The sequence below is a fragment of the Nycticebus coucang genome, chromosome 12 (assembly GCF_027406575.1).
Source record: "Nycticebus coucang isolate mNycCou1 chromosome 12, mNycCou1.pri, whole genome shotgun sequence".
Taxonomy (NCBI): Eukaryota; Metazoa; Chordata; class Mammalia; order Primates; family Lorisidae; genus Nycticebus; species Nycticebus coucang.
The window spans coordinates 10,915,065-10,941,856 of record NC_069791.1 but is presented as its reverse complement, the minus strand read 5'-3'; the positions used below and the strand labels follow the sequence as shown (position 1 = coordinate 10,941,856).

Below are 26,792 nucleotides of genomic sequence, written 5' to 3'. Positions count from 1 at the left end.
AAGAAATTCAGAATATGAAGAGAAAGGCATAAATATTTTCAAAAATAACAAAAATTATAAAAATGAAAGATTCATTGAAGAAATTATAAAATGCAGTTGAAATTTCTAACAGTAGAATAGACTGAGCAGAAGAAAGAATTTCTGAGTTTAAATATAGATTTTTTTCAATTAACCCACTCAGACAAAAATGAATAAGAAGGAATTTTAAATAATGAGCAAATCCTTTGAGAAATATGAGAAAATATAAAGTGAACAAATATAAAAGTAGTATTAGTATTCATATTCATATTCTTGAGGGAGAAAAAGAAAAAGTAAAAAGTTGGAGAACCTAATTGATGGAAAATAGAGGGCAATTTCCATGGTTTTGCAAGAGTTTTAGAAATCCGAAGGAAAAAAAAATCACAAACACCAGAAGATAAATTGCAAGAAGGCCTTCACCAAGGCAGAAAGATTGGGGTCCTATTTCAATATTCTTAAAGAAAAGAACTATTAGTCATACATTTTGTGTCTTGCTAAACTAAATTTCATAAATAAAGGAAAAATAAAGTTTTTCACAGATAAATAAATGCTAAGATAATTTGTCAACGCCAGACCACCCTACAGGAAATGGAAATTATAAACATAAAAATGAAAGATCAACACTCTTTCTCACACGGAACCATAAAACTCATAGGTCTTATAAACCAATTACACAATTGAAATGACAAAGTAATGGATAACAATTAACATGATAGGAATAGTACCTATATTCAATATTAACACTGAATGTAAAATAAGTAAATACTCCCACTTAAAACATATAGATTGTCAGAATGGATTAAGAAAGACAAAATCCAACTATATTCTGTCCACAAGAAACTCACTTTAATGCTAAAGGCTTTTATAGACTTAATGTAAAGGGGTAAGAAAAGATATTCCACACAAATGGCAATAAAGAGAGCAAAAGCAGGTATATTTATATCAGATAAAACAGACTTTAAATCAAAAACCATAAAATGACAAAGAAGATCATTTTATAAAGATAAAAGGACCAATTAAATCACAAGATATAACAATCCTCAATATGCACATATATATGCAGCCAACACTGGAATATCTAGATTCATAAAAAGAACTACTATATCTCAAAGAGACAGATGGACAACAATACAGTAATAGTGGAGGACTTCAAAATCCCACTGACATTACTGAACAGACTGAGGCAGAATTTCAAAAAAGAAACCTGGACTTAAAAAAGGATGCAAGAACAAATGGACTTAACAGGCATTTAGAGAACATTCTATCCATGAAATGCATATTATGCATTTCCCATCAGTACATAGAAATTTTCCAAGATAGACCACATTTTAGGATGCAAAACAACTCTCAATAAATTTTTAAAAATCAATATCATGAGTTGCTTCAGCGTCCAGGTGCTGCTGTTGTGCGGGTCCCGTGAAGTCCATTAGCCAAGATGCCTGAGGAAACCCAGACCCAAGACCAACTGATGGAGGAGGAGGTTGAGACGTTTGCCTTTCAGGCAGAAATTGCCCAGTTGATGTCATTGATCATCAATACCTTCTACTCCAACAAAAAGATCTTTCTGAGAGAGCTCATTTCAAACTCATCAGATGCTTTGGACAAAATCAGATATGAAAGTTTGACAGATCCCAGTGAACTAGACTCTAGAAAAGAGCTGCACATTAATCTCGTACCAAACAAACAAGATTGAACCCTTACTATTGCGGATACTGGCATTGGAATGACCAAGGCTGACTTGATCAATAACGTTGGTACTATTGCCAAGTCTGGAACCAAAGTGTTCATGGAAGCTCTGCAGGCTGGTGCAGATATATCTATGATTGGCCAGTTTGGTGTTGGTTTTTATTCTGCATATTTGGTTGCTGAGAAAGTAACTGTGATCACCAAACATAACGATGATGAGCAGTATGCCTGGGAGTCCTCTGCAGGAGGATCATTCACAGTTAGGACTGACACCGGTGAACCTATGGGTAATGGAACAAAGGTTATTCTCCATCTAAAAGAAGACCAAACTGAGTACTTGGAGGAACAAAGAATAAAGGAGATTGTGAAGAAGCATTCTCAGTTCATTGGCTATCCCATTACTCTCTTTGTGGAGAAGGAACGTGATAAAGTAGTCAGCGATGATGAGGCAGAAGAAAAGGAAGACAAGGAGGAGGAGAAAGAAAAAGAAGAAAAGGAGCCTGATGACAAACCTGAAATAGAAGATGTTGGTTCTGATGAAGAAGAGGAGGAGAAGAAAGATGGTGACAAGAAGAAGAAGAAGAAAATTAAGGAAAAGTACATTGATCATGAAGAGCTCAACAAAACAAAGCCTATTTGGACCAGAAATCCTGATGATATAACTAATGAGGAGTATGGAGAATTCTATAAGAGCTTGACCAATGACTGGGAAGATCATTTGGCAGTGAAGCACTTTTCAGTTGAAGGACAGTTGGAATTCAGAGCTCTGCTTTTTGTCCAGAGATGTGCTCCTTTTGACCTATTTGAAAACAGAAAGAAAAAGAACAACATTAAGTTGTATGTCTGCAGAGTTTTTATCATGGATAACTGTGAGGAGCTAATCCCTGAATATTTGAATTTCATTACAGGAGTGGTGGACTCTGAGGATCTCCCTCTAAATATTTCCCATGAAATGTTGCAGCAAAGCAAATTTTTGAAAGTTATCAGAAAGAATTTGTTCAAAAAGTGCTTAGAGCTCTTTACTGAGCTGGCAGAAGATAATGAAAACTACAAAAAGTTTTATGAGAAGTTCTCTAAAAACATAAAGCTTGGAATACATGAAGATTCTCAAAATCGAAAGAAGCTTTCAGAGCTATTGCGATACTACACTTCTGCTTCAGGTGATGAGATGGTTTCTCTCAAGGACTACTGTACCAGAATGAAGGAAAACCAGAAACATATCTACTATATCACCCTTCATGGAACATCTTCGGAAGCATGGCTTAGAAGTGATATATATGATCGAGCCGATTGATGAGTACTGTGTCCAACAGCTGAAAGAATTTGAGGGGAAAACTTTAGTGTCAGTCACCAAAGAGGGCTTGGAACTTCCAGAAGATGAAGAAGAGAAAGAGAAAAAGAAACAGGAAGAGAAAAAAACAAAGTTTGAAAACCGCTGCAAAATCATGAAAGATATCTTGGAGAAAAAAGTTGAAAAGGTGGCTGTGTCAAACTGATTGGTTACATCCCCGTGCTGTATTGTGACAAGTACATATGGCTGCACAGCAAACATGCAAAGAATTATGAAAGCTCAAGCCCTGAGAGACAACACTTGGAGATAAATCCTGACCATTCCATTATTGAGACCTTAAGGCAAAAGGCAGAGGCTGACAAGAACAAGTCAGTGAAGGATCTGGTCATCTTGCTTTATAAAACTGCACTCCTGTCTTCTGGCTTCAGTCTGGAAGATCCCCAGACACATGCTAACAGAATCTACAGGATGATCAAACTTGGTTTGGGTATTGATAAAGATGACCCTACTGCTGACGATACCAATGCTGCTGTAACTGAAGAGATGCCACTACTGGAAGGAGATGATGACACATCACGCATGGAAGAAGTAGACTAAGCTTTCCCTGACAAATTACTTGTGTTCAATACTTCATTCCCTCTGATAATACATTTTCAAGTATTTTTTTGTTTGTTTTTAATGTTTAAAAATTCTATATGGCATGATATAATACTTTAAAGGAAAGATAAGATTTCTTTCTACATCTAAGTGTGTTACTGTGATACTTTAGGCACTGAAGCAGAGCTAGTAATGCTTTTTTGGTTCACATTGACTTATTTTAAGAGATTGAGGTAAAATGCTGTAAGATGTATGTAACCTACGTTAATGTTGTGGCCTAGAGTATTTAGCTATCAAGCCAGATTCCTTGGTAGACCAAATCTTTTTGTCATTGAGTATTCAGAACATAACTTGATGTTTAGAAGAAGAAAACCATTTGTTCGAACGACTTAAGTTTATCTTCTAGGCTCTACTTTTTAAACTTTTCATCCCCTTGTAGTTTTTGCATGTACTGGCACTTTAGAAATATAAAGTGAAGCAACTTGATGAAACTCTACGCAGGGCTTGTTTTCCAAAGAAAAGTTACTGTTTAGAGGAGCAAAATTAGAAGCTTATCCATGCGTGTTGTAAAGCTATCTGAAAAGTGAGGCTTGTGAATGGATATGTAGTACCCAAGTCACAATCTACTTAAAAAGGGTTGTAACAAATATACTTAAGTTTAAAAATAAATAAATAAATAAAAAATAAAAATCGATATCATATCAAGTATCTCCTCAGGCCACAGTAGAAAAAAGTTGGAAATAAATTCTAAAAAGAACTCTCAAAACTATATATATAGATGAAAATTAAACAACTTGCTCCTGAATGATCTTTGCATTATTAATGAAATCAAGATATAGTTAAATGTTTTTAATAAATGAAATTAGAGGCACAACATATGAAAACTCTAGAATAAAGAAAAAGCAGTGCTAAGAATGAAGTTTATAGTGTTAAATGTCTACATCAAAAAGATTTAAATATTAAAAATTAACATCCAATCACCATACATCAAGAAACTAGAAAAACAAGAACAAGCTAGAGGCACAGATAGAAGAAGAAAACTAATAACAAATATCAAAGTAAAACTATATGAAATTAAGACAAAAAAACACAAAGGATCAACAAAACAAAACATTGATTCTTTGAAAAGATAAACAAAATTGGTAGACTGCTAGCTACATTAACCAAGAAGAGAGATGATTCAAATAAGCACCATCAGAAAAGAAAAATGAAGCATTACAACTCATATTGAAGAAATATGAAAGATCATCATCTGAGAATACTGTGAACATAATAAGCTATCAAACTAGAAACATACAAGAAACAGATAAATTCCTGGAGACATACAGTATCCCAAATTTAAACACCCAAATTCTGCCAGTTGTACAAAGAACTGGTACCAAACCTACTAGAACTATTCCAAAAGATTGAGGTGCAGTAAATCCTCCCTAAATTATGCTACAAAGGCAATATCACCTTGATAACAAACCGTGAAAGTATATAACAGAAAAATAAAACTACGCATCAATATCCCTGATGAATATATGTGCAAATATCCTCCACAAAATACAAGCAAACTAAACCTAACAACACATGTCCTCAATAAATGTTAATGATATAATGGGAACACAAGGCATAGAGAACATGATAATTGACATTGAAGACTGGGAAGACTTAGAACATGAGAGCATAGGAGGGTGTGTGAAATGAGAAAGTACTTGATGAGTACTACATTCACTAATTGGGTTAAAGTAATACAAAAACCCCAGGTTTTATCACTATGCAATATATCCATGTATCAAATCTTTAAGTGCACTCCACAAATTTATAAAAATTATTTAAGAATTTAAAACATTAACAAATAAAAACAAATAGCTGGGCCTTGTGATGGGCACCTGTCATCCCAGCTACTTGGGAGGCTGAGGCAAGAGAATGGCTTGAGGCATTTCTGAGTCTGAGGTTGCTGTGAGCTATGATGCTACAGCACTCTATGGGGGGTGACAAAGTGAGACTCTTTCTCAAAAAAAAAACAAAGAAAAGAAAAGAAAAAGCAACCATAATAACATCGATGAAAATTGTAGATTACAACAGTTTTTACAGGTATACTTATATGCTCATATTTAAGTAGCTATCTCTGTGTCTTTTTTTCTTTTTATCTTCCCATTTATTATAATATCTACCTGTTACTTTTTAAAAGTACAGGAAGTGTTCTTATACCATTTTAATTACCTTAGACAATACCACAAAGAAACCATTCGTCTTATTATAGGCTAATTTTAACCAGCACCATCACAGTGTGTCTGATGCCTTTGCATTTTCTTGTCCCTAGGGGCCCTGTCCCCATCGTTTCCTATGCAACAGCAATTGCCAAAACTGATTATATTGAAGATTCCTTAGTGACTTTTAAACCTGGGCTCTAAGGACTCTTTAGTTTGTTGACTCTTTTGACTTCTGTTACAGAGAAATATATAAATTAATCTAGTTATAATAGCTAGTGCCAAACATGTTTTCCTGACCTCTAAGCCCAGAAAGTTGGCTATCCCCTGTCACCCAATATCTTATGGTATCCCCAAAACACAACACTAGGTATTCCGTTACTTTTGCTAGCAAGAGAACATTTCTTCCCGGTTTAAGAATGGCAGAAGACCTGTTATGGAAAAAGCTTCGTGAAAGGGGGCTTTGGGCATTTTCAGGAAATTTTCTGATTGAATATGTTTCCATGAGAAAACTTTACATTCACACGTCTCCACTGGAATATTCCTGTTCAACCTCTGTCGTATTGCGAGCATCAGCAAATAAACTGGCAAGAGATGTCATGAAATAACTTATTGCTTAAAGGGTAAGTAGGAATGGATTTATTAGTTTTTTTTTAGTGTATTTATGTTTACATACTGGCAGGAAGAGAGAGGTGGGTGGGAGATGTAATGATCTATTTCTCTCCTTTAAACAGAGTGTTAGACTTAAAAATCAATATGTTGAATACCAATGTTAGTGTTAAATGAAAAAAGTCAATCCTACAATTATTTGTGAAATATTTTTTCCTAAAATGATGGCCCTAGAAATCATTGCCAGTTCTGGGTGGGGAATATTCAGAAATAAAATTCCCCATAAATATATGCAAAAAGTAACAATTTAAGCATACATATACACAATAGCAATAGTCTGAAATATTAGTTGAGTGTTTGTACATTTCCTATCTTCAAAATTAAGATTTTTCTGGAAACTGAACACTCAATGAAGAGTTTAGTCAACATGAATGTGATGAGAGTTAAATAGTTAATATTTATGCAAGACTAGATTCAGGAAAAGTAAGATCTTGATGATTGCAAGGTAAAGGGTAGTTTTAAGACAATAGCAAACCTGAATTCAAGACCAAGAGAATTATTTGGTGTAAATTGAGATAATGAAAAAGAAGAAAACAGGACACAGGTTTTCCACATGAGCTATGAAATCATCTTCTCATGATAATTCTGTTCTTAAAAAAGAATTAGCTTTCTATCAAACTTTATTTACTCTGAGTCTAGATTAATATCCCTGCTCTATCCCACAGTGTGATGGTGTCTCTCTACCACGGAGACTTCCCTTATTGTACAGTAATAGAAGAACCTCTCTTTTGTGTAATCAAAGAAAAGAAAGAAATTGTTGAAAGTTCTCATTACATTCATCAAAATTTTTTGAGGGAAAATGTTCCAAAACCATAGAAAATTGCTTAGTTTTAGAAGATCATTTTGGATTTAGTAAGAAATGCAAGGTAATAAAACTTAGAGGTCTGATGTTTTTACTTACTAGTAACCTGTGAATGAATATCTAGCAATATGATTGAGGATACATAATTAATAACTCCCTTCTAACTATTGATCTTAACACAGAATGACAGAATCTTTTGTCTTTAGTGTTAATATTTCACTGAAATAAATACTGAGCAAATATTGAGGGATCAATGTACATGCTAAAGAAATAAAGAATACTAGTTGCACTTTGGCACTGTTTACTCTCCATGAGCCCTGATGTTACATGTGAATTGAGTAAGGAATTCCATATAGAATGGCATGCATTTAGCTTTTGCCCTCAATAGTTTACACCAGTCATATGAACATAATTAAAAACACTTCCCCCTTTGCTCCTCACGTATCTTGGTTTAGACAATAAACTGTATAAACTTGGTTTAGATGATAGACAATAAAATTCATCTTTGTTTCAGTTGCCTATAGAGGCGTGTCTCAGGAAACTCAGACATTCAAGTAAATGTGACCCTGACTGAGACCTGGGACCCACTCCAGCCACTTATTATCTAGGCACATGACCACATGCTTTACCCCTCTGTGCCTTGGTTTTCCTTTTTTTATGTGCTGATCTATACTGCATATAATACATCATTAATATATGTAATATATTAATATAATAACATAATATAATGATTCATAGTTTGCTCTAATCTGAGTAGATAAACAAATCATGAAAATATAGCTCTTATACTCTTCAGTGGTTTATTTATTACACTCAACATTGCCTTATATTGTGATAAAAGAGCACAGCAAAATAATCGGATTGTACTACACAGCATTCTCCAAGGGGTGGATATAAGATGTAAATGATGAAGCTTTAGAAAAGATACATAAAATTACAAATGTGCATGCTTTAGGGCAAAAACATGTTTTCACTTTACAATTAAGAACAAAGAATTTTCAGAGTATCAAAGGGCAAATAAATACATATCTCAGAGAGAATTGAAATACCTTGTCTGAATCTTGATCTAAAACATTAAGATTTTAACAATTAAAAATCAAATTTTTAAGCAAAGGAATGAAAATTAAGGGAATTATTTAAAAATTTAGCTTATGAGTTTAAGGAAAACATATGACAGCATAAGAAGAATAATTAAAAATGACTTTAATGTAATCAAATAAAAAGAGACTCCAAGACAGTAGTTAAAATATTTAATTTACTATAAATTAATTACTGTAGCATGTGAATGAAGGAAAAGCTATGCTATGATTCAATAACTAGAATTTACACATTATATTTGGCCATTCTGTATAAATAAATCACAGGAGCTCAACTTACTGTACAGTAGTATGTGTATGTATACGTAGCATATATTCTCACCCTGAAACCTTTCAGAGCAACAGGTGAAACTCATGGACGTTGGATGAGTTGAATATGCACAGGAGTGTTCATCATTACCTGACTTTGTCTAAATCCTGCAGTTCAAACTTCTCTGATGTTTACACGTAGGTTTGGCAAAAGCCAGAGGTCAGTAATGAAAAACCACACAGCAATCACAACATTCATCCTGCTGGGACTGACAGAAGATCCTCACCTACAGGTTTTGCTTTTTATTTTTCTATTTCTCACCTACATGTTGAGTGTAACTGGAAATCTGACCATCATTATTCTCACCATGGTGGATCCCCACCTTAAAACTCCCATGTATTTTTTCCTCCAAAATTTCTCTTTCTTAGAAATCTCATTTACAACTGCCTGTGTCCCAAGATTCCTATACAGCATATCAACTGGGGACAGAACGATCACCTATAATGCATGTGCCATTCAACTGTTTTTAACAGATCTCTTTGGGGCAACTGAATTCTTCCTTTTGGCTGCCATGTCCTATGATCGCTATGTGGCCATCTGCAAACCTTTGCATTATATGACCATCATGAGCAACAAAGTGTGCAAAGCAATGGTTATTTGCTGTTGGATGGCAGCACTCCTCATTATTCTCCCACCACTTAGCTTAGGTTTTTACCTGGAATTCTGTGACTCTAATATCATTGATCATTTTGGCTGTGATGCATCTCCTATCCTGAAGATATCATGCTCAGACACCTGGCTGATAGAACAGATGGTGATAATCTCTGCCATACTGATCTTATTCATCACTCTCGTATGCGTAGTTCTCTCCTATGTACATATCATAAAGACAATTCTAAAATTCCCTTCTACTCAACAAAAGAAAAAAGCCTTTTCTACCTGTTCTTCACACATGATCGTGGTTTCCATCACCTATGGCAGCTGCATCTTCATCTACATCAAACCATCTGCAAAAGAAGAGGTAAACATTAATAAAGGTGTTTCAGTTCTTATTTCTTCCATATCACCCATGTTGAATCCTTTTATATACACCCTGAGGAATAAACAAGTTAAACAAGCCTTTAAGGACTCAATCAAAAAAATTACGTTTCTCTTAAAGAAGTAAAGAGTATATAAGTTGATCAGTCAATTCACAAAGTCTACAGTACTTCATATGTGTAGACTTCCTAAGTCCAATAACGGACTTCATAATTTCTTAGCCAGAGAAATTAGGATATCATGGCCATTTTATTATTATTTTTCCATTTATTTATTTACTGATTAATTATTGACTAGTTCTCTGTGATAGACAAACTATATCACAGTTAGTCCTTTAACCAGACTAAACTATTTATTTTCCTTCTTTTCAGATGATTTTCTCAGATAATTTTATATAAATGTGAAATTATTCTTTTTTCTCTAGCTTATATGAGAAGTCATTATTAATCAAGACACAAATTCTTGTCCCTAATTTAAAATTTACATATTTAACTAAGAAGCCTTTAAAATATCCTTAGGAAATTGTGAAATGTAAAGAAAATATTAAAGAAGAAATATAAGTAAATGAATACCTTTGTGCTACAGTTAACATGAAAGGCTTAATATCATAACTAGACAGAAAATTTCTATAAATCTTTAACACAAAATTTGTTTTAAAACATTGGAATTAAAATTTATCAAAAGTACATGAAACATTTCACCTGGAAAATCTACATCTAGGAATTTATGCCAAAACTCTAATTGTCAGTAAGACTACTGATTGCAATCATTTTGTAATAGTAAAAGGTTAACAACAAAATGGACATCAATGGGTAATGTGAAAGTCTGGAAGATGTAGAACAGATCAAATGGTATAAACCCTGATGTTAGAAGGATATTAATTTTTTTTAATTTTAAAATTAATACATACATCATTATCCACTTGGGAAAAATTAAATTTTATGTTGATGACAAATGCATAGCGTTAAATGATGCATATTTTAGTCATCCCTTTCCAACACCCTGAGCACCAAGTACAACACTCATAGGACATAGTAGAAATCCTGCATACATTTGCTGAATGAATGAATGGAAACTTGCGTGTATGAAAGGATGAATAAGTAAATGGATTATTGACATGGTGCATAGAAATGAAATATAAGACATATACCATCAAATTTAATACCAGCTGTCTTGTAAGAGGAGTGAGCAATGTAAAAATCACGAAGAGTATGCTCTAAACCTGTGCTGTTTGCTTTCATAGGTAATATTTGACAAAGGCCTCTTGCTTTGTTTCTCAGCCTCCACTCACATTTGGAGGTGAAGGCAAAGCATCCAGTAAACAATTTTGTTGAATTCAACTTCTCAGAAAAAATTTTCTCCATTCCCAATTTCAGAGACTAGTCCCAGACCCCAAACTAAGTCAATTATTGCATTTCATTACCCACTCCATAGTGCTAATTCAGGGTTGTGATTTAAATCAGTCCAATCAGAATTAATCAAGACTTTTCCTAGATGTCTGATACCCTGTACATGGCTTACTCTCTTGCCGCGGACCACCCTGTCGGTGGGCTTCAGTCCGAGGGAAAGCAGGGAAACGGAGTCAGGTTGGTTGAAAGGTCGACGCAGGAATGACAGTCTGGCACACAGCACTTGGTGAAGTATGCAGCTGCGCTTTACTGAGTTTTAAGTACGGTTTTTATACAGTTTACACAAAGCATTACAGGTTACACAAAGCTTTTTTACAACTTGCTGACCTTTACAAGTTATATTTTAAGTTTGCAAACGTGGGTAGTTATCCATTACTACTTTTCAATGTTCTGTCCTTAAGGGGAACAAAGGTTAGTAGTTATCAGTGAAACCTACTTGCTTCCTCTTGCTTCCTCTTGCTTCCTCTTATCTGAGGAATGTTAGTATAGTGTAATTCTTTACATTTGTGTTTAAGTAATAGTAAAGGCATAATTTGTTTTAAGGCTCTTATTAGATATATAAATTTTAAGTTAATGTTGGTTATATATACTTTTATTATGTGCTTATTATTAATCATATGTGCTTATTCTATTGTGATTTGATTGACTAAAAAGTAAGTGAAGTAAGATGTTTTTTAAGGAAAGTTTTACTGTGGGTGGTGATGGTGTATATCGTGCTGGAACATCTTGTTTAAACATCTTGTTTGTTGTGCCTGCATTGTCTTAGCCCACTGGCGTTTATGGTGGGGACTTGCTTTTGTGCAGGCTTACTTGGAGCCACTGAGTCTGGCACAGTCATACTTCTAGTGCTGTTTCTGGATCAACTATCATTGTGTTCATTCTGACAAGGACTTATTGCTTACTTATCAGGACAAACAGACATTCAGCTTAACATACACGTACACTGTAACAGAAAGCCATACCCTTAGGTTAATGCGACAAAAAACAGCATGCTGGGCAACATCTCTGTCGCTGCGCACACTGGGGCTGCTGGGGGCTTCGCTCCGGGGAGCACAGACCTCCTTTCCCTCGTTTTACAACGCGGACAGCGCCACCTCGCTGCGGCTTGGTGCCGAGGGTGCGGCACTCTCTTATGACATGAAAGAGTAATAGCTGAAACTGCTACAGTTACTGTTCCTACCAGCAGAGAAACTGCCCTGTTAGGAGGCCAGCACAGAGATAGTTTAAAGCATATGGGTAAGTGAGTCATGCAGAGATGGAGATAGTGCCCTCATTCCGTCATGGACCTGTGGCTCAAGCTGAAAAAGGTTAATTCCACCAGTTATATGAACTCAGAGGAAAAAAAAAATTTGAGTTTTATGCACATAATATATGATGTATATATATTTATGTGTTTCTTACAGCCATTTAATTTTAGTTACTTGCAAATAAAAGATCATTCTTCATGCAAAATTGCTACCTAGAGTGGCAGCAAAAAGTGACAGACCTAAACATTGGAATTGTTCAAACCGAGGTAAGAAGGGAGAAAATTGGTCATATGGCATTGAATGAACTGGTTAAACCACCTATCAGACTTTTGTTGGGAATTCAGGATTTGTGCCTAGTAAAGCTGTAGGATTAGGAAATATTGTGGAAAAACTTTAAGGTATTTGGCTCTTTTAAGTAGCTTTCCAAAAACTCAAAAATGGTCTTATATTAAAGAAAAATAAAGCTTACTTAAAAAAAATAAAGGACATTAAATTATTTCTCAGAATTTCTAGAAGTTAGCCATCTGGAGCCTTGAAAACTTGAAAAAGTCAGTTTTATAGATTTCAAGATAAAGTCAGGGAAATTCAAGTCTGGGGGAAAGAACTCTAGTAGGAAACAATATGTCCACTACAGATTTGATTACATAGGACCCATGCTACAATAAATAATTTTCCTTATGCTCCCTGCTGCATAAGGAGAAAAAAATCTGGAGGAAAAAAATCTCTTGTGTATGAAAGGGTAGACGGGACCCATCCTAGAAAGTCCAGGCATAGTAAAGGTGTTTTCCTATACCTGCCCATTGATTTAAGTTATTTCTGGGTCAAACTCATATTAAGACAGTTCAACTAATAAGAGAAATGAGTAAAACATTCTTATACGAGCCAGATATTACAAATTACAGTCCTCAGGTTCAATTCTGAATCTAATTTAAAAACATTTTTGGCTTTGCTTCTGAAATGAATTGGCTCATAAGTGACTAGTGAATAGGGATATGATTCATTGTTGAGAAAACATTTTAGTTTACTTATTATTTTTTCCCAGTATAATAAGTAACAGCAAAGAACACTATCAGAGTTGAATTCAGGAAACCATAGAATAACATAATATCATAAAGCAATGTTGATTTATCCAGCACTCTTCCTCTTGGCCCATGTTGACAATATGATGTTTTGAAAGTCTTTAGTCCTTTCATACTAACCCTCAAATCCAACTGTTTTTCATGGTTAAGTCTTCTATGTACTATGGTGATTATTTCTTAGGAATTTAACACAGATTTTTAACTGTGCTAGTATTTTCATTAGAGCTGCTATATACAAATTTGTTTTTTAAATAATGCTTGGCTTTGTTTTTAAATTCGTATTGTTTATAACTATTTCTAAATTTTTTATCAATTTTTAAGCTTTTTTTTAGTTTTAACTTTTATGCGCATGTAAAATTGTATATCTTTGTAGTGTATAAGTGATGTTTTACTAAGGCATGCTTGTTATTTTTAATGTGATTTCAGCTAATATAAAGTTTTTCATGATTGCATATATCGCATTTTTTTAAAATAACCATAATTTAAGGTTGTGCAAAGCCAAAGAAATACCAAGACTATCTGACATCTTATAATTACTTACCTCCTCAGAAATCTCAAGGTCCATGCATTCCTACTTCTACTGAGAAGTAAACTGTTAGTTTTATACAGATCCCTGTAGTGAAAGGCTTTCATTTCAAGCCCATGTGAACTATGGCACATTCAATGACAGGACTATGGGTACGTGGTCTGAGTACCAATTCATTCCAGTTCTGAGGCAGTTAATTTTTGCTATTCTTTTCCATTAGGAAATGACAAAATTTATGGACCACTTGCTGCTATGAATTATTTTCCCCATTTTCCTAAATGGAAGTCATTTTCATTATCATCTTCTCTCTCTCTACCATGGTATATTAGATGCAGTGTCCTAGGAGAGATGCATCTATAATACAACTAATGAAAATAATTCAACACTATTCAATATTCCTGGACTTGAAAGAATGTGCAATCAGAGTTTTTGACTGCATTCTATGTATCCTTGAGCATTTTCAAAAGCATGTATACTAAATCATGTGTACTTTCAAGGGGTATATATTAATTATATACCAACTTTTTTCTATCTTTTTTTTTTAATGTGTACCTATTTTCTTACTTTTTATTGTTTGGGATTCATTGAAGGTACAAAGAATTAGTTTACACTGTTTGCATTTGTTTTTAAAGTCCCTCGTGTAATTGTATCCCACCCCCAAGAGGTATGCCATACACGGTGACACCCATTCCTCTCCCGCTCTGAGAATAAAGGATGTGGTCTAGGATGATTCATACAGCATGTTCTGTTTATCTAGCTGTGGTGGTGGATTAAGATGACCCAACAAGAAGAAGCAGGCCTGAATTTTTCCTAAAAATTCTCTGAACCAGATTATTTTTCTTCTCAATGGTGTTACACATGGATGTTTTATATAAAGCGGCTGTGACAATTATTCCTAGTGTGAGGACAGGTGGCATAAGAATAAAAAGTCACACTGAGAAAAGTAGAATCTAGAAATTCTTATGGCTAGGAGTTGGAAAATAATGACAGCGTGAATTTTTGAATCATGTTGTCAAAGCCCTAGCCCTACCACCAGACTTCTTATAGATCTCACGTCAACCAACAGAGTCTATTGGGTCTAACCACTTGGAAAACGACTGTCTCACACTTGTAACCAAAAATTTCTAGCTGAATCAAAAGCCATTGCCCTACATGCCTTATAGCACTTTGGGCTTTCCTAGGGTTGCAAACAACAGAAATCATAACAGATTATTTTAGTAATGGATTAAGAAGCTATGCTTCTCTGTACCAATACCTTCCTATAGTTTCCTCTCACACTATCTCTGGACTTAGTCATGTGACTAGCTTTGGTGAATAGAGCGATAGCAAAATGATCCAAGCAAAGTGTGGAAAATGCTTCCACATTCCAAAAGTAGCTTACTCTTCTTGCTGCTTTTGAAACACGATTGTTAAGTGAAGATGCTCTGGCAGTATGTGGCCTATCCAGAGCCAGCACTAACCCCTAGACTTACAAGTATGGATCCACAAAGCAGGTGAGTCCCCAGTTGACCTACCAAATAATTGGTAACACCTGAGTAAGCCCAACCAGCAGCCCATGGAGAAGGGACCAGCTGCCCCAGCTGAGCCCTGACCAAACTGAAATTCACAGAACTGTTATCAAAGAAATAGCAGTTAGTTTAAATAATTAAGTTTTGGGATAATTTGTGGTGTAGCAAAAGCTAACTGATACAGAAACTGGCCCTGAATAAGCAGAAAAGAAAAATACTCTGGTAGATATAATCAGACCTGGGATTTGATTATGAGCAGAGATGGGCTGAGCTATAGGACAGGTTTATTCTAAAGACTACAGATACTGTCCACTGCTGTCCATGCTAAAACCAACTTTTCATTTTAAACTTCTGTCATAGAGTCGAGCCACTGTTACCAAATATTAGCAATGCTGATGGCTATATCTAATCATACCATCCTTCATTTTTATATTGCTCACTTAAGATTTGAGGTGCTAATTTTAAGAATCCAATTAGCTAATCTGAAGTCATGTACCTTGTCTTAGATGCTACAGAGGGTAGAAAGACACAGTATTCTCTCTCTTGGCTTCTGCAGGGAACACATGACCTTGACTGTCATCCAAATTCACACCAAAAGTATTATTAAAACCCTAAATAAACTAGACAGGAAAAGATATTGTAATGGCAGAGAACCTGGTGATCTAATATCCATACATATCACATAATTAGGCTTACCAAATTCTACAATAATGCAACTGTGCTTTGCCAAATTCACACTTGCTTAAGGCAGGTGTTGGGAAATTGCAAAAAGAAGCACCAGGATACTTTCTGAGATGTTAGAAATGTTGTATATTTTGATTGGAATGAAGTCTACTCAGGTGTACACCTTTGTCATCAAAATGTACATTTAAAATGTATGTTTTAGTCAACTTACAAAGTTGACAACAATATTAAACAATGTATGCTTTTGTACATTCCTTGTACGTATATCATACTTCACAAATGAATACTCTGTTTATAAGAAGTGTATGCATGTGTGTTTCTTTTTGTGTGTGTGGGTGTGTATGAGAAAGAGAGAGAAAGTCTTAAAAAGACTTTCTTATCTTAAAAAGATAAGTCCATTCATCTTATCTCGATACAAAATTTAATTATGAAACATTTCACCTAGCCTGTTCAAATTTCCTATCCTTAGATGCTGCTCAATCTTCCTGTGGTTTTCTCATGATTTATCTTAATTTTATGCAAACTGGATAATGAAATTATCCAAGGCATGCACTAAAGCAATAAAATGTTTGATAAAATTGAAAAATAAATGAAGATAAAAACTTATACCTAATCACAAGTCCATATTTTATATTCATATTTCTCTCCCCTACTTTTTCTTCACATTACCATTTCCTCCATCTTCTCAGTCTTTTATACTTGGCTGGGTAACCAAAACTTTCACTACTCAGAAATCTTATCCTTGTTTCTCTTCCTTGTGATGGATTTGAGATTATCCCCTGTGTGCATTTTCTGTCCATACATCCTCCTGCTTTCCTGAAGCAGCAAATAAATACATTTTCACTTCATAGCCAGAAAATCTCCCCAGTCAACACATTAATGTTTCTTTTGCATGTTTATGCAGAGGCATTAGACATTCAAAATATTTATCATACAATACAATTAACAAATGTTAGTCTGCTTAAAATAGTCCTCCTTCAGATATTAAATAATTACTCAGTTGAGCACAGTAAAGCAAAATGTAACTGCTGCAGACAGACTGTAAGAAGTTCCCCAATGACAATCCCTTCCTCTTTAGTAAAGACTTCTAACCAATGAAGTAAGGCGAAGGGGGTGTAATGTTAGTTTTGCAACTAGGTTATGCCTGATTGTAGCCTCTATCTTGCTATCAGAAACTCTCTACTGCTTTTTTGTCTTTCATGCACTGGTAAATCAAGTGGCAAAGTTCGTGTGGCCCATTCCATGTGTCCAGGTACCGAGGGTGACTTCCAGCCTACATTCAGCAAGAAACTGAAGCCCTCAGCTCAAAAACCAGCCTAGATGTGAACAGTGGTAACCACTGAACCTGAAAGAGGATTTTTCCCACTAGAGCTCTAAGATGAGACTTCTTGTGAGGTCACAATTAAACTTCACTTGGACTCCCAATGCAGAGAAACTAAGAAATGATAAATGTGTCTTGTTTTAAGTTTATGAAGTTTTGGTTAATTTTCTATGAGGAAATAACTAATATAGAGTCTGACATTAAGTTCATGAACTTGCTATACTGTACTTACATTGGCAGCACTGTACAAACAACATGATGAGGTTTCATGACCGTAGTATATCAGTGTCTCACAGCTGTGTTTTGTCAATGTGTGGCAATGTCTTGCTGAGTGGCATTCATTATTGTTGTTACCTATTTTTGTGTGCTATCACACAAGAATGTCAGAGCTTGAATTAGAGCAATGAACAAACATCAAATCTCTTGTAAGCTTGGCAAGTTTAGAAGTTAAATCCGGGACATCCTATCATGATCCAAATTAAGAAATGCCTGGTGTAGTTAGGGAAGAAAAAGGACTGTTGTGTACAGAAAGAAGACTTTATGTAACTATTTATTACATTATGTTCTTAGGATGAAAATTCTTATGTGGAAAAGATATTTGTATGCACTGAGGAAATTCCAAAATATCTGTACCACATGAAGATTTTTACCCTTAGATCCCATCCTAAAAGACACAATTCATAAACTAACCTCAATTGATTTCATTCCTGATAAATTAGTTAAACAGAATTCTCCCAAAAGATATAGGTGTGCAGTGAGGGAGAGTATGCAATTCTCCCAAAAGATATAGGGGTGCAGTGAGGGAGAGTAAAAATAATGTGGAATTGCTGGATTTTGTTCAGAGAAATACTTGGAACTTTAAAATTTCTGGATGTATACTAATTCCCCATAATGGTAGAGTATTTATTACCCACTAAGAATCTATGATTGAAGTACAATATATGCAAAAGTGTGAACATAGAATAAATGCACAGCTCTATGATATATACTAGTAAATAATTGCACATAACCACCATCCAGATCATAAAATACAATATTGCCATCACCTTACAGGACTACATCCTCCATAGGACTGCTCCAATCATAATTCCCTCTCATTATTCCGACCCTGATTGCCTTTTTTTGAAATGAGTATAATTGGAATTATATGTTTTCAGTGTGAAGTCTTCCACTCAACATGTTTATGAGATTCATACACAGGCTGAACAAAAATTTCATGTGCAATTTAAATTGTCGAACCCTGTATATGTACATGTATAGCTATAATACAGTAGAACATCTGTAAGTTAACCATCAAGGGACTATAACAAACTTGGCAACATGTACAGGTGGTCACCTTAAGGAACTAGGCCTACTGTACTGATACGTACATGTGGCGCATATCCAGTCTATGAAAATTAGGTCAACTTAAGGAGGTGGCCAATGTACGGAGGTGGTCAACTATAGAGGTCCTACTGTATACTATTTTTCATTGTTGTAGGGCTCTTCAATTAAAGAATATTTCACAATTTACTTACCAATTCAAATGTTAATAGACACTGATGAATTGGTGATATTTCTGGTTTGTGTCTACTATGAAAACGATAGCGTTATTGCAGACTCTGCTGTTCATGATGGTCATATAATGCAAAGGTTTACAAATAGCCACATAGCAATCATAGGACATGGTGGCCAGAAGAAAAAATTCCGTTAATACAAAGAGGTCTGTAAATAACAGTTGAGTGGCACAAGCTTCATAGGTAATGGATTTGTCCCCAGATAATATGCTGTATAAGAATTGGGGAATGCAAGCAGTTGTGAATGAAATTTCTAAGAAGGAGAAATTTTGGTGACAAACACCTATGTTTTAAGGTGGGAATCAATCAGAGTGAGGGTGATGATGCTTAATTTTCCAGATGCACTCAACATATAAGAAACAAACAGAAAGATAAAAAGCAGAATTTGTAGAAAAATATCATCCATCAGTCCCAATAAAATGAAGGATCTTATTGTCGTTTGGTTTCTCATCCTTGATTATTGACACTTGCCCAATCTCCTTGAAACAAGAAGACTTTGTATGAGGAACTCCAGAATACTAGCCAGCTTCTAACTTCAGTAGTAAATTGGAGAGTGATTCCTATGCAATTGTTTAATGGAGAAGCAAGCAAGCAATAACACATGCTGATGTTTGATGATCTACTCTATGTCACACAAGGTGACTACCCATATTGAATCACATACTGGCTTTAGATTAGAACTGTAAAGAGGAGAAGAAGAAACACATTCATGGGTTTTGAGCTTCACATGCATTAAGCATTGAAATTAAGTAAAATATTTTCAGGCAATAATATTTTTATACGGAGGAATCAGTAAAGATTGGGCTTTTCTTCCTTAGAGTATTCATGAAATCTCTTTAGCAGAAGACAAGAAAATTAGAGAATAGTTTAAGGAATTCAGTGATTCCACATGAGGTCTCTGACTGGGCTTTTCTGTAATCTTCCACTGAGATGAAGCCAGAATTTCAGAAGAAAGGAAAAATGAGATATCTCTATGGTTCTGCTCCTTGTAAAGGTCTAAGGAGAGTAACCTAAGGGAATAAGTTATTCTCCTAGGCTAAAAGGGCTTTAGGAAGTCACATAGAGTGTTCTCATTCTCAATGTCACATAGCATAGCAGAAGGATGTTCTTATGCCTGGTGGTAACATGAAAGTAAAGAATTTTAGACACTTTGAAAATTTTTCTTCATTGCAATGTAATCCCAGGAATAACAAAAATGTCTTAAATATTACATGGAGAACAAAATATACCTGTAAAGTCTTACAGGCAAGGAGAAAAAGAGATGCCGCTGTACTGATGTGCATGAGTAGGTGTGTGAGGACAGAAAGAGATGAAGGCTGCTCCAATACATACTGGCTCTGACAATATGTTTACTTATTTCTTCACATGTTGGAGCTACGAAATGATACCACCATTAAGAGGAATTTGTATCGACATAATTCACTAGAATGTGGTGGTAGGATTTGGTAAAGAAAAAAGAAACATATTAAATAAAATTTAAAAAAAACATTTTGATTATGTTGTTCAGAGTTTTAAGTGAAATTTTTGTAAATGCAACATTAACTTTGATCTTTCAATGACTCCCTTTTGCACTATCATCAATTTAAACTCTTCTAAACTCTTCAGCAATATATAATTTCAACGCACTCCCTATTAAAGCTCCACTGTGAGTTAGGCTGATGCCACAGCACTCTGCCTGGGGAACAGAGTAAAATTCTGTCTCAAAAAAAAAAAGCCAACAAGAAGAGTGTAGAAGGAAATCCAGAATATGAATGAGTAAGGAATAAATATTTTCAAAAATAACAAAAATTATAAAAATGAAAGATTCATTGAAGAAATTATAAAATGCAGTTGAAATTTCTAACAGAATAGTCTGAGCAGAAGAAAGAATTTTCGAGCTTAAATATAGATTTTTTTCAATTAACCCACTCAGACAAAAATGAATAAAAAAGAATTTTAAATAATGAGAAAATCCTTTGAGAAATATGGGAAAATATAAAGTGAACAAATATAAAAGTAGTACCCTGTTTCCCCGAAAATAAGACCTACTTACAAGAAAGATAAGACGTCACCTGAAAATAAGACCTAGCGCATCTTTGGGAGCACACCTTAAAATAAGACACTGTCTTATTTTCGAGGAAACAGGGTATTAGTATTAGTATTAGTATTAGTATTCTTGAGGGAGAAGAAGAAAAAGTAAAAATTGGAAAACCTAACTGGGGGAAAATAGAGGGCAATTTCCATGGTTTTGCAAGAGATTTAGAAATCCAAAGGAAAAAGAAACTCCCAAACACCAGAAGATAAATTGCAAGAAGGCCTTCATCAAGGCAGAGAGATTGGGGTCCTATTTCAATATTCTTTTTTTTTTGTAGAGACAGAGTCTCACTTTACTGCCTTCGGTAGAGTGCCATGATGTCACAGGACTCACAGCAACCTCCAGTTCTTGGGCTTCCACTATTCTCCTGCCTCAGCCTCCCAAGCAACTGGGACTACAGGCACCCGCCACAACATCTGGCTATTTTTTGGTTGCAGTTCAGCCAGGACTGGGTTTGAACACACCACTCTTGGTATATGGGGCCAGCGCCCTACTCACTGAGCCACAGGCACCACCCCTATTTCAATATTCTTTAAGAAAATAACTATTAGTAATACATTTTTTGTCTTGCTAGACTAAACTTCATAAATAAAGGAAAAATAAAGTTTTTCACAGACAAACAAATGCTAAGATTATTTGCCAACACCAGACCACCCTACAGGAAATGGAAACTATAAACACGGAAAGAAAAGATCAACACTCTTTCTCACACAGAACTACAAAACTCATAGGTCTTATAAAACAATTACACAATTGAAACAACAAAACAATGGGTAACAATTAACATTATGATAGGAATAGTACCTATATTCAATATTAACATTGAATGTAAATTAAGTAAATACTCCCATTTAAAACATATAGATTGGCAGAATGGATTAAGAAAGACAAAATTCAACTATATTCTGTCCACAAGAAACTCACTTTACTGCTAAAGGCTTTTATAGACTTAAGATAAAGGGGTAGGAAAAGATATTCCACACAAATGGCAATAAAGAGAGCAAAAGCAAAAGTTTTATATGAGATAAAACAGATTTTAAATCAAAAACTGTAAAACGACAAAGAAGATCATTTTATAAAGATAAAAGGAGCAATTCAATCAGAAGATAGAACAATCTTCAATTTGCACATATATATATGCAGCCAACACTAAAGTATCTAGATTCATAAAAAGAACTACTATATCTCAAAAAGACAGAGGGACAACAATACAATAATAGTGGAGGACTTCAAAACCCCACTGACATCACTGAACTGACTGAGGCAGAAAAATCAACAAAGAAACCTGGACTTGAAAAAGGATTCTAGAACAAATTGACTTGACAGGCATTTGCAGAACATTCTATCCATGAAATGAGTATTATGCATTCTTTCTATCAGTACATAGAACATTTTCCGAGATAGACCATATTTTAGGATACAAAACAACTCTCAATAAATTTTTAAAAATCAATATTATACCAAGTATCTCCTCAGACCACAGTAGAAAAAAATTGGAAATAAATTCTAAAATGAATTCACAAAACTATTTACATAGATAAAAATTAAACAACCCTGCTCTTGAATGATATTTGCATTATTAATGAAATCAAAATATAAATTAAATGTTTTTAATAAATAAAATTAGAGGCACAACATATGAAAACTCTAGGATATAGAAAAAGCAGTGCTAAGAATGAAGTATATAGTGTTAAATGTCTACATCAAAAACATTTAAATATTAAAAATTAACAACCTATCACCATACATCAAGGAATTAGAAAAACAAGAACAAGCTAGAGGCACAGATAGAAAAGAAAACTAATAACAAATATCAAAGTAGAACTATATGAAATTATGACAAAAAAACACAAAGGATCAACAAAACAAAAAATTGGTTCTTCGAAAAGATAAACAAAATTGTTAGACTACTAGCTACATTAACCAAGAAGAGAGATGATTCAAATAAGCACCATTGGAAAAGAAAAATGAGGCATTACACCTCATAATGCAGAAATACAAAAGATCATCATCTGAGAATACTGTGAACATAATAAGTTATCAAACTAGAAGCATACAGGAAACAGATAAATTCTGGAGACATACAGTATCCCAAATGTAAACACCCAAATTCTACCAGTTGTACAAAGAACTAGTACCAAAACTACTAGAACTATTCCAAAAGATTCAGGTGCAGTAAATCCTCCCTAAATTATGCTACAAAGGCAATATCACCCTGATAACAAATTGTGAAAATATGTAACAGAAAAATAAAACTATGCATCAATATCCCTGATGAATATATGTGCAAAAATACAAGCAAACTAAACCTAACAACACATGTCCTCAATAAATGTCAATGATATAATGGGCACACAAGGCATAGAGAACATGATAATTGATATTGAAGACTGGAAAGAGTGAGAACATGAGAGCATAGGAGGGTGTGTGGAAAGAGAAATTACTTGATGAGTACTACATTCACTAATTGGGTTAAAGTTATACAAAAAAACCCAGATTTCATCACTATGCAATATATCCATGTATCAAATCTTTACATGAACTCCACAAATTTATAAAAATTATTTAAGAAATTAAAACATTAACAAATAAAAACAAATAGCTGGGCATTGTGGTGGGCACCTGTAATCCCAGTTATGTGGAAGGCTGAGGTGAGAGAACCGCTTAAGGCATTTCTGAGTCTGAGGTTGCTGTGAGCTATGACACCACGCACTCTATGGGGGGCAACAAAGTGAGACTCCATCTCAAAAAAAAAAAAAGAAAAGAAAAAACAACCATAATAACATCAATGAAAATGGTAGATTACAACAGTTTTTATAGGTATACTTATATGCTTATATTTAAGTAGTTATTTCTGTGTCATTTTTTTCTTTTTATCTTCCCATTTATTATAATATCTACCTGTTACTGTTAAAAAGTAGAGGAAGTGTTCTTATGCCATTTTCATGACCTTAGACAATACCACAAAGAAACCAACCATTGTATCATAGGCTTATTTTAGCCAGACCCATCACAGTGTGTCTGATGCTTTTGCATTTTCTTGTCCCTAGGGGCCCTGTCCCCATCGTTTCCTATGCAACAGTGATCGCCAAAACTGATTATATTGAAGATTCCTTAGTGATTTTTAAACCTGGGCTCTAAGGACTCTTTACTTTGTTCACTCTTTGACTTCTGTTATAGAGAAAACATATAAATTAATCTAGTTATGATATTTAGTGTCAAACATGTTTTCCTGACCGCTAAGCCTAGAAGGTTAGCTATCCCCTGTCACTCAATATCTTATGGTATCCCCAAAACATAACACTAGGTATTCCCTTACTTTTGCTAGCAAGAGAACAACATTTCTTCCCAGTTTAAGAACGGCAGAAGGCCTGTCATGGAAAAAGGTCCATGAAGGGGGGCTTTGGGCATTTTCAGGACCTTTTCTGGTGGAATGTTTCCCTGAGAAAACTTTGCATTCACACGTCTCCACTGGAATATTCCTGTTCAACCTCTGTCATATTATGAGCATCAGCAAATAAGCTGACAAAAGATGTCATGAAATAACTTACTGCTTAAAGGGTAAGTATGAATGTATTTATTAGGTTTTTTAGTGTATTTATGTCTACATACTGGCAGGAAGAGAGATAGGGGTGTGACATGTAATGATATATTTCTCTTCTTTAGGCAGAGTGTTAGACTTAAATAATACGTTGAATATATCAATGTTAGCATTTAATGAAAAAAAATCAATCCTACAATTATTTGTGAAATATCTTTCCCTAAAATGATGGCCCTGGAAATCATTGCCAGTTCTGGGTAGGGAATATTCAGAAATAAAATTCCCTATAAATATATGCAAAAAATAACAATTTAAGTATACATATACACAATTGCAACAGTCTGAAACATTAATTGAGAGTTTGTACATTTTCTATCTTCAAAATTAAGATTTTTCTGGAAATTAAACACTCAATGCAGAGTTTAGTCAACATGAATGTGATGAGAGTTAAATAGTTAATATTTATGTAAGACTAGATTTAGGAAAAGCAAAATCTTGATGATTGAAAGGTAAAGGATAGTTTTAAGACCATAGCGAACCTGAGTTCAAGACCAAGAGAATTACATGGTAGTAAATTGAGATAGTGTAAAAGAAGAAAACAGGACAGAGGTTTTCCATGTGAGCTATGAAGTCACTTTCTCATGATAATGCTCTTCTCAAAATGGAATTAGCTTCCTATCAAACTTTATTTACCCTGAGTCTACATTAATATCCCTGCTCTAACCCACAATGTGATGGTGTCTCTCTATCAGGGAGACTTCCCTGATTGTACAGTAACAGAAGAGTCGCTGCCAGGGACACCACGCTTCCTGGTGCCCCATGAAAGAACCAGGCAGGGCACAGATTGAAGTGCTAGCTTGCACGAGGTGGGCTAACCAAGGGTGCAGGAGAGCCCTGAGCCCTCTCCAGAATGGCTGTTTGTTAAGGTTATACACAACAGGTGTGGAGAGTTAAAGTAATGACATACTAGAAATGCATGGGTAAGGATTGCCACATGCTGTCTCCTCACATGTCCTTTCCCCAAAACCCCCATGAAGGAGCACCAAACATCAGTGTTTAACACCTGCTTACTAATGAGTGACCAATCTTTTTTTTTCTGCATTTTTTTTTTATTAAATCATAGCTGTGTACATTAATGTGATCATGGGGCACCATACACTAGTTTCATAGACCATTTGACACATTTTCATCACACTAGTTAACATAGCCTTCCTGGCATTTTCTTAGTTATTGTGCTAAGACATTTACATTCCACATTTACTAAGTTTCACATATACCCTTGTAAGATGCACCGCAGGTGTAATCCCACCAATCCCCTTCCCTCTGCCCTTCAATTCTATAATTCCTCTACTAGGCATATACCCAGAAGACCAAAAATCACATCACAACAAAGATATTTGTACCAGAATGTTTATTGAAGCCCTATTCATAATTGCTAAGTCATGGAAAAAGCCCAAGTGCCCATGAGTGACCGATCTTATCTCATTCTGAAACACTGAGTTACTTGGGGGATTGCTCTTAAGTCGCAAAAAATCTCTAGGCTTGCCAGGACGCTTTCCTGGTCTCAGCATTTCCTTTTAATGTGACAAGAACCAGTAACTGTCCAGTGGTGCCTGTGGCTCAATGGGTAGGGCACTGGCTCCATATACTGAGGGTGGCGGGTTCGAACCCAGTCCTGGCCAAACTGCAACAAAAAAATAGCTGGGCATTATGGCAGGCACCTGAGGCAAGAGAATCTCTTAAGCCCAGAAGATGGAGGTTGCTGTAAGCTGTGATGTCACAGCACTCTACCAAGGGCAATAAAGTGAGACACTGTCTCTAAAAAAAAAAAAAAGGAATCAGTAACTGTCCATGTAAGCAATGGTGTCCATTCCTCTACACAAAAGAACTGCTCTTTTGATTAGACAAAAGAGAGAAAGAAATTGTTGAAAGTTCTCAGAGTACATTCATCAAAATTTTTTGAGGGAAAATATTCTAAAACCATAGAAAATTGTTTATTTTTAGCAGATTATTTTGCATTTAGTAAGAAGGTCTAAGGTCTGATGACTACTTACAAGTTAGTAACCTATGAATGAATATTTAGCAATATAGTTGAGGATACATAATAACTCCCTTCTAACTATTGATCTTAACACAGAATGACAGAATCCCTTGTCTTTAGTATTAATAGTTAACTGAAATAAATACTGAGCAAATATTAAGGG

At 34.8% G+C, this 26,792-nt stretch overlaps 1 protein-coding gene and 1 pseudogene across 2 annotated transcripts; both read left to right on the top strand.

The window, feature by feature from the left end:
* Window positions 1-1,453: 1,453 nt before the first annotated feature.
* LOC128561627 (heat shock protein HSP 90-alpha-like) lies at window positions 1,454-3,592 on the top strand (annotated as a pseudogene). Its single transcript, XR_008373303.1, has one exon. The product of XR_008373303.1 is annotated as a heat shock protein HSP 90-alpha-like (transcript).
* Window positions 3,593-8,831: 5,239 nt separating this feature from the next.
* LOC128562230 (olfactory receptor 6C68) lies at window positions 8,832-9,770 on the top strand. The gene has a single exon (XM_053556951.1). The coding sequence runs from the start codon at window positions 8,832-8,834 to the stop codon at window positions 9,768-9,770; it is 939 nt and encodes a 312-aa protein (XP_053412926.1).
* The last annotated feature ends 17,022 nt before the right edge of the window (window positions 9,771-26,792 follow it).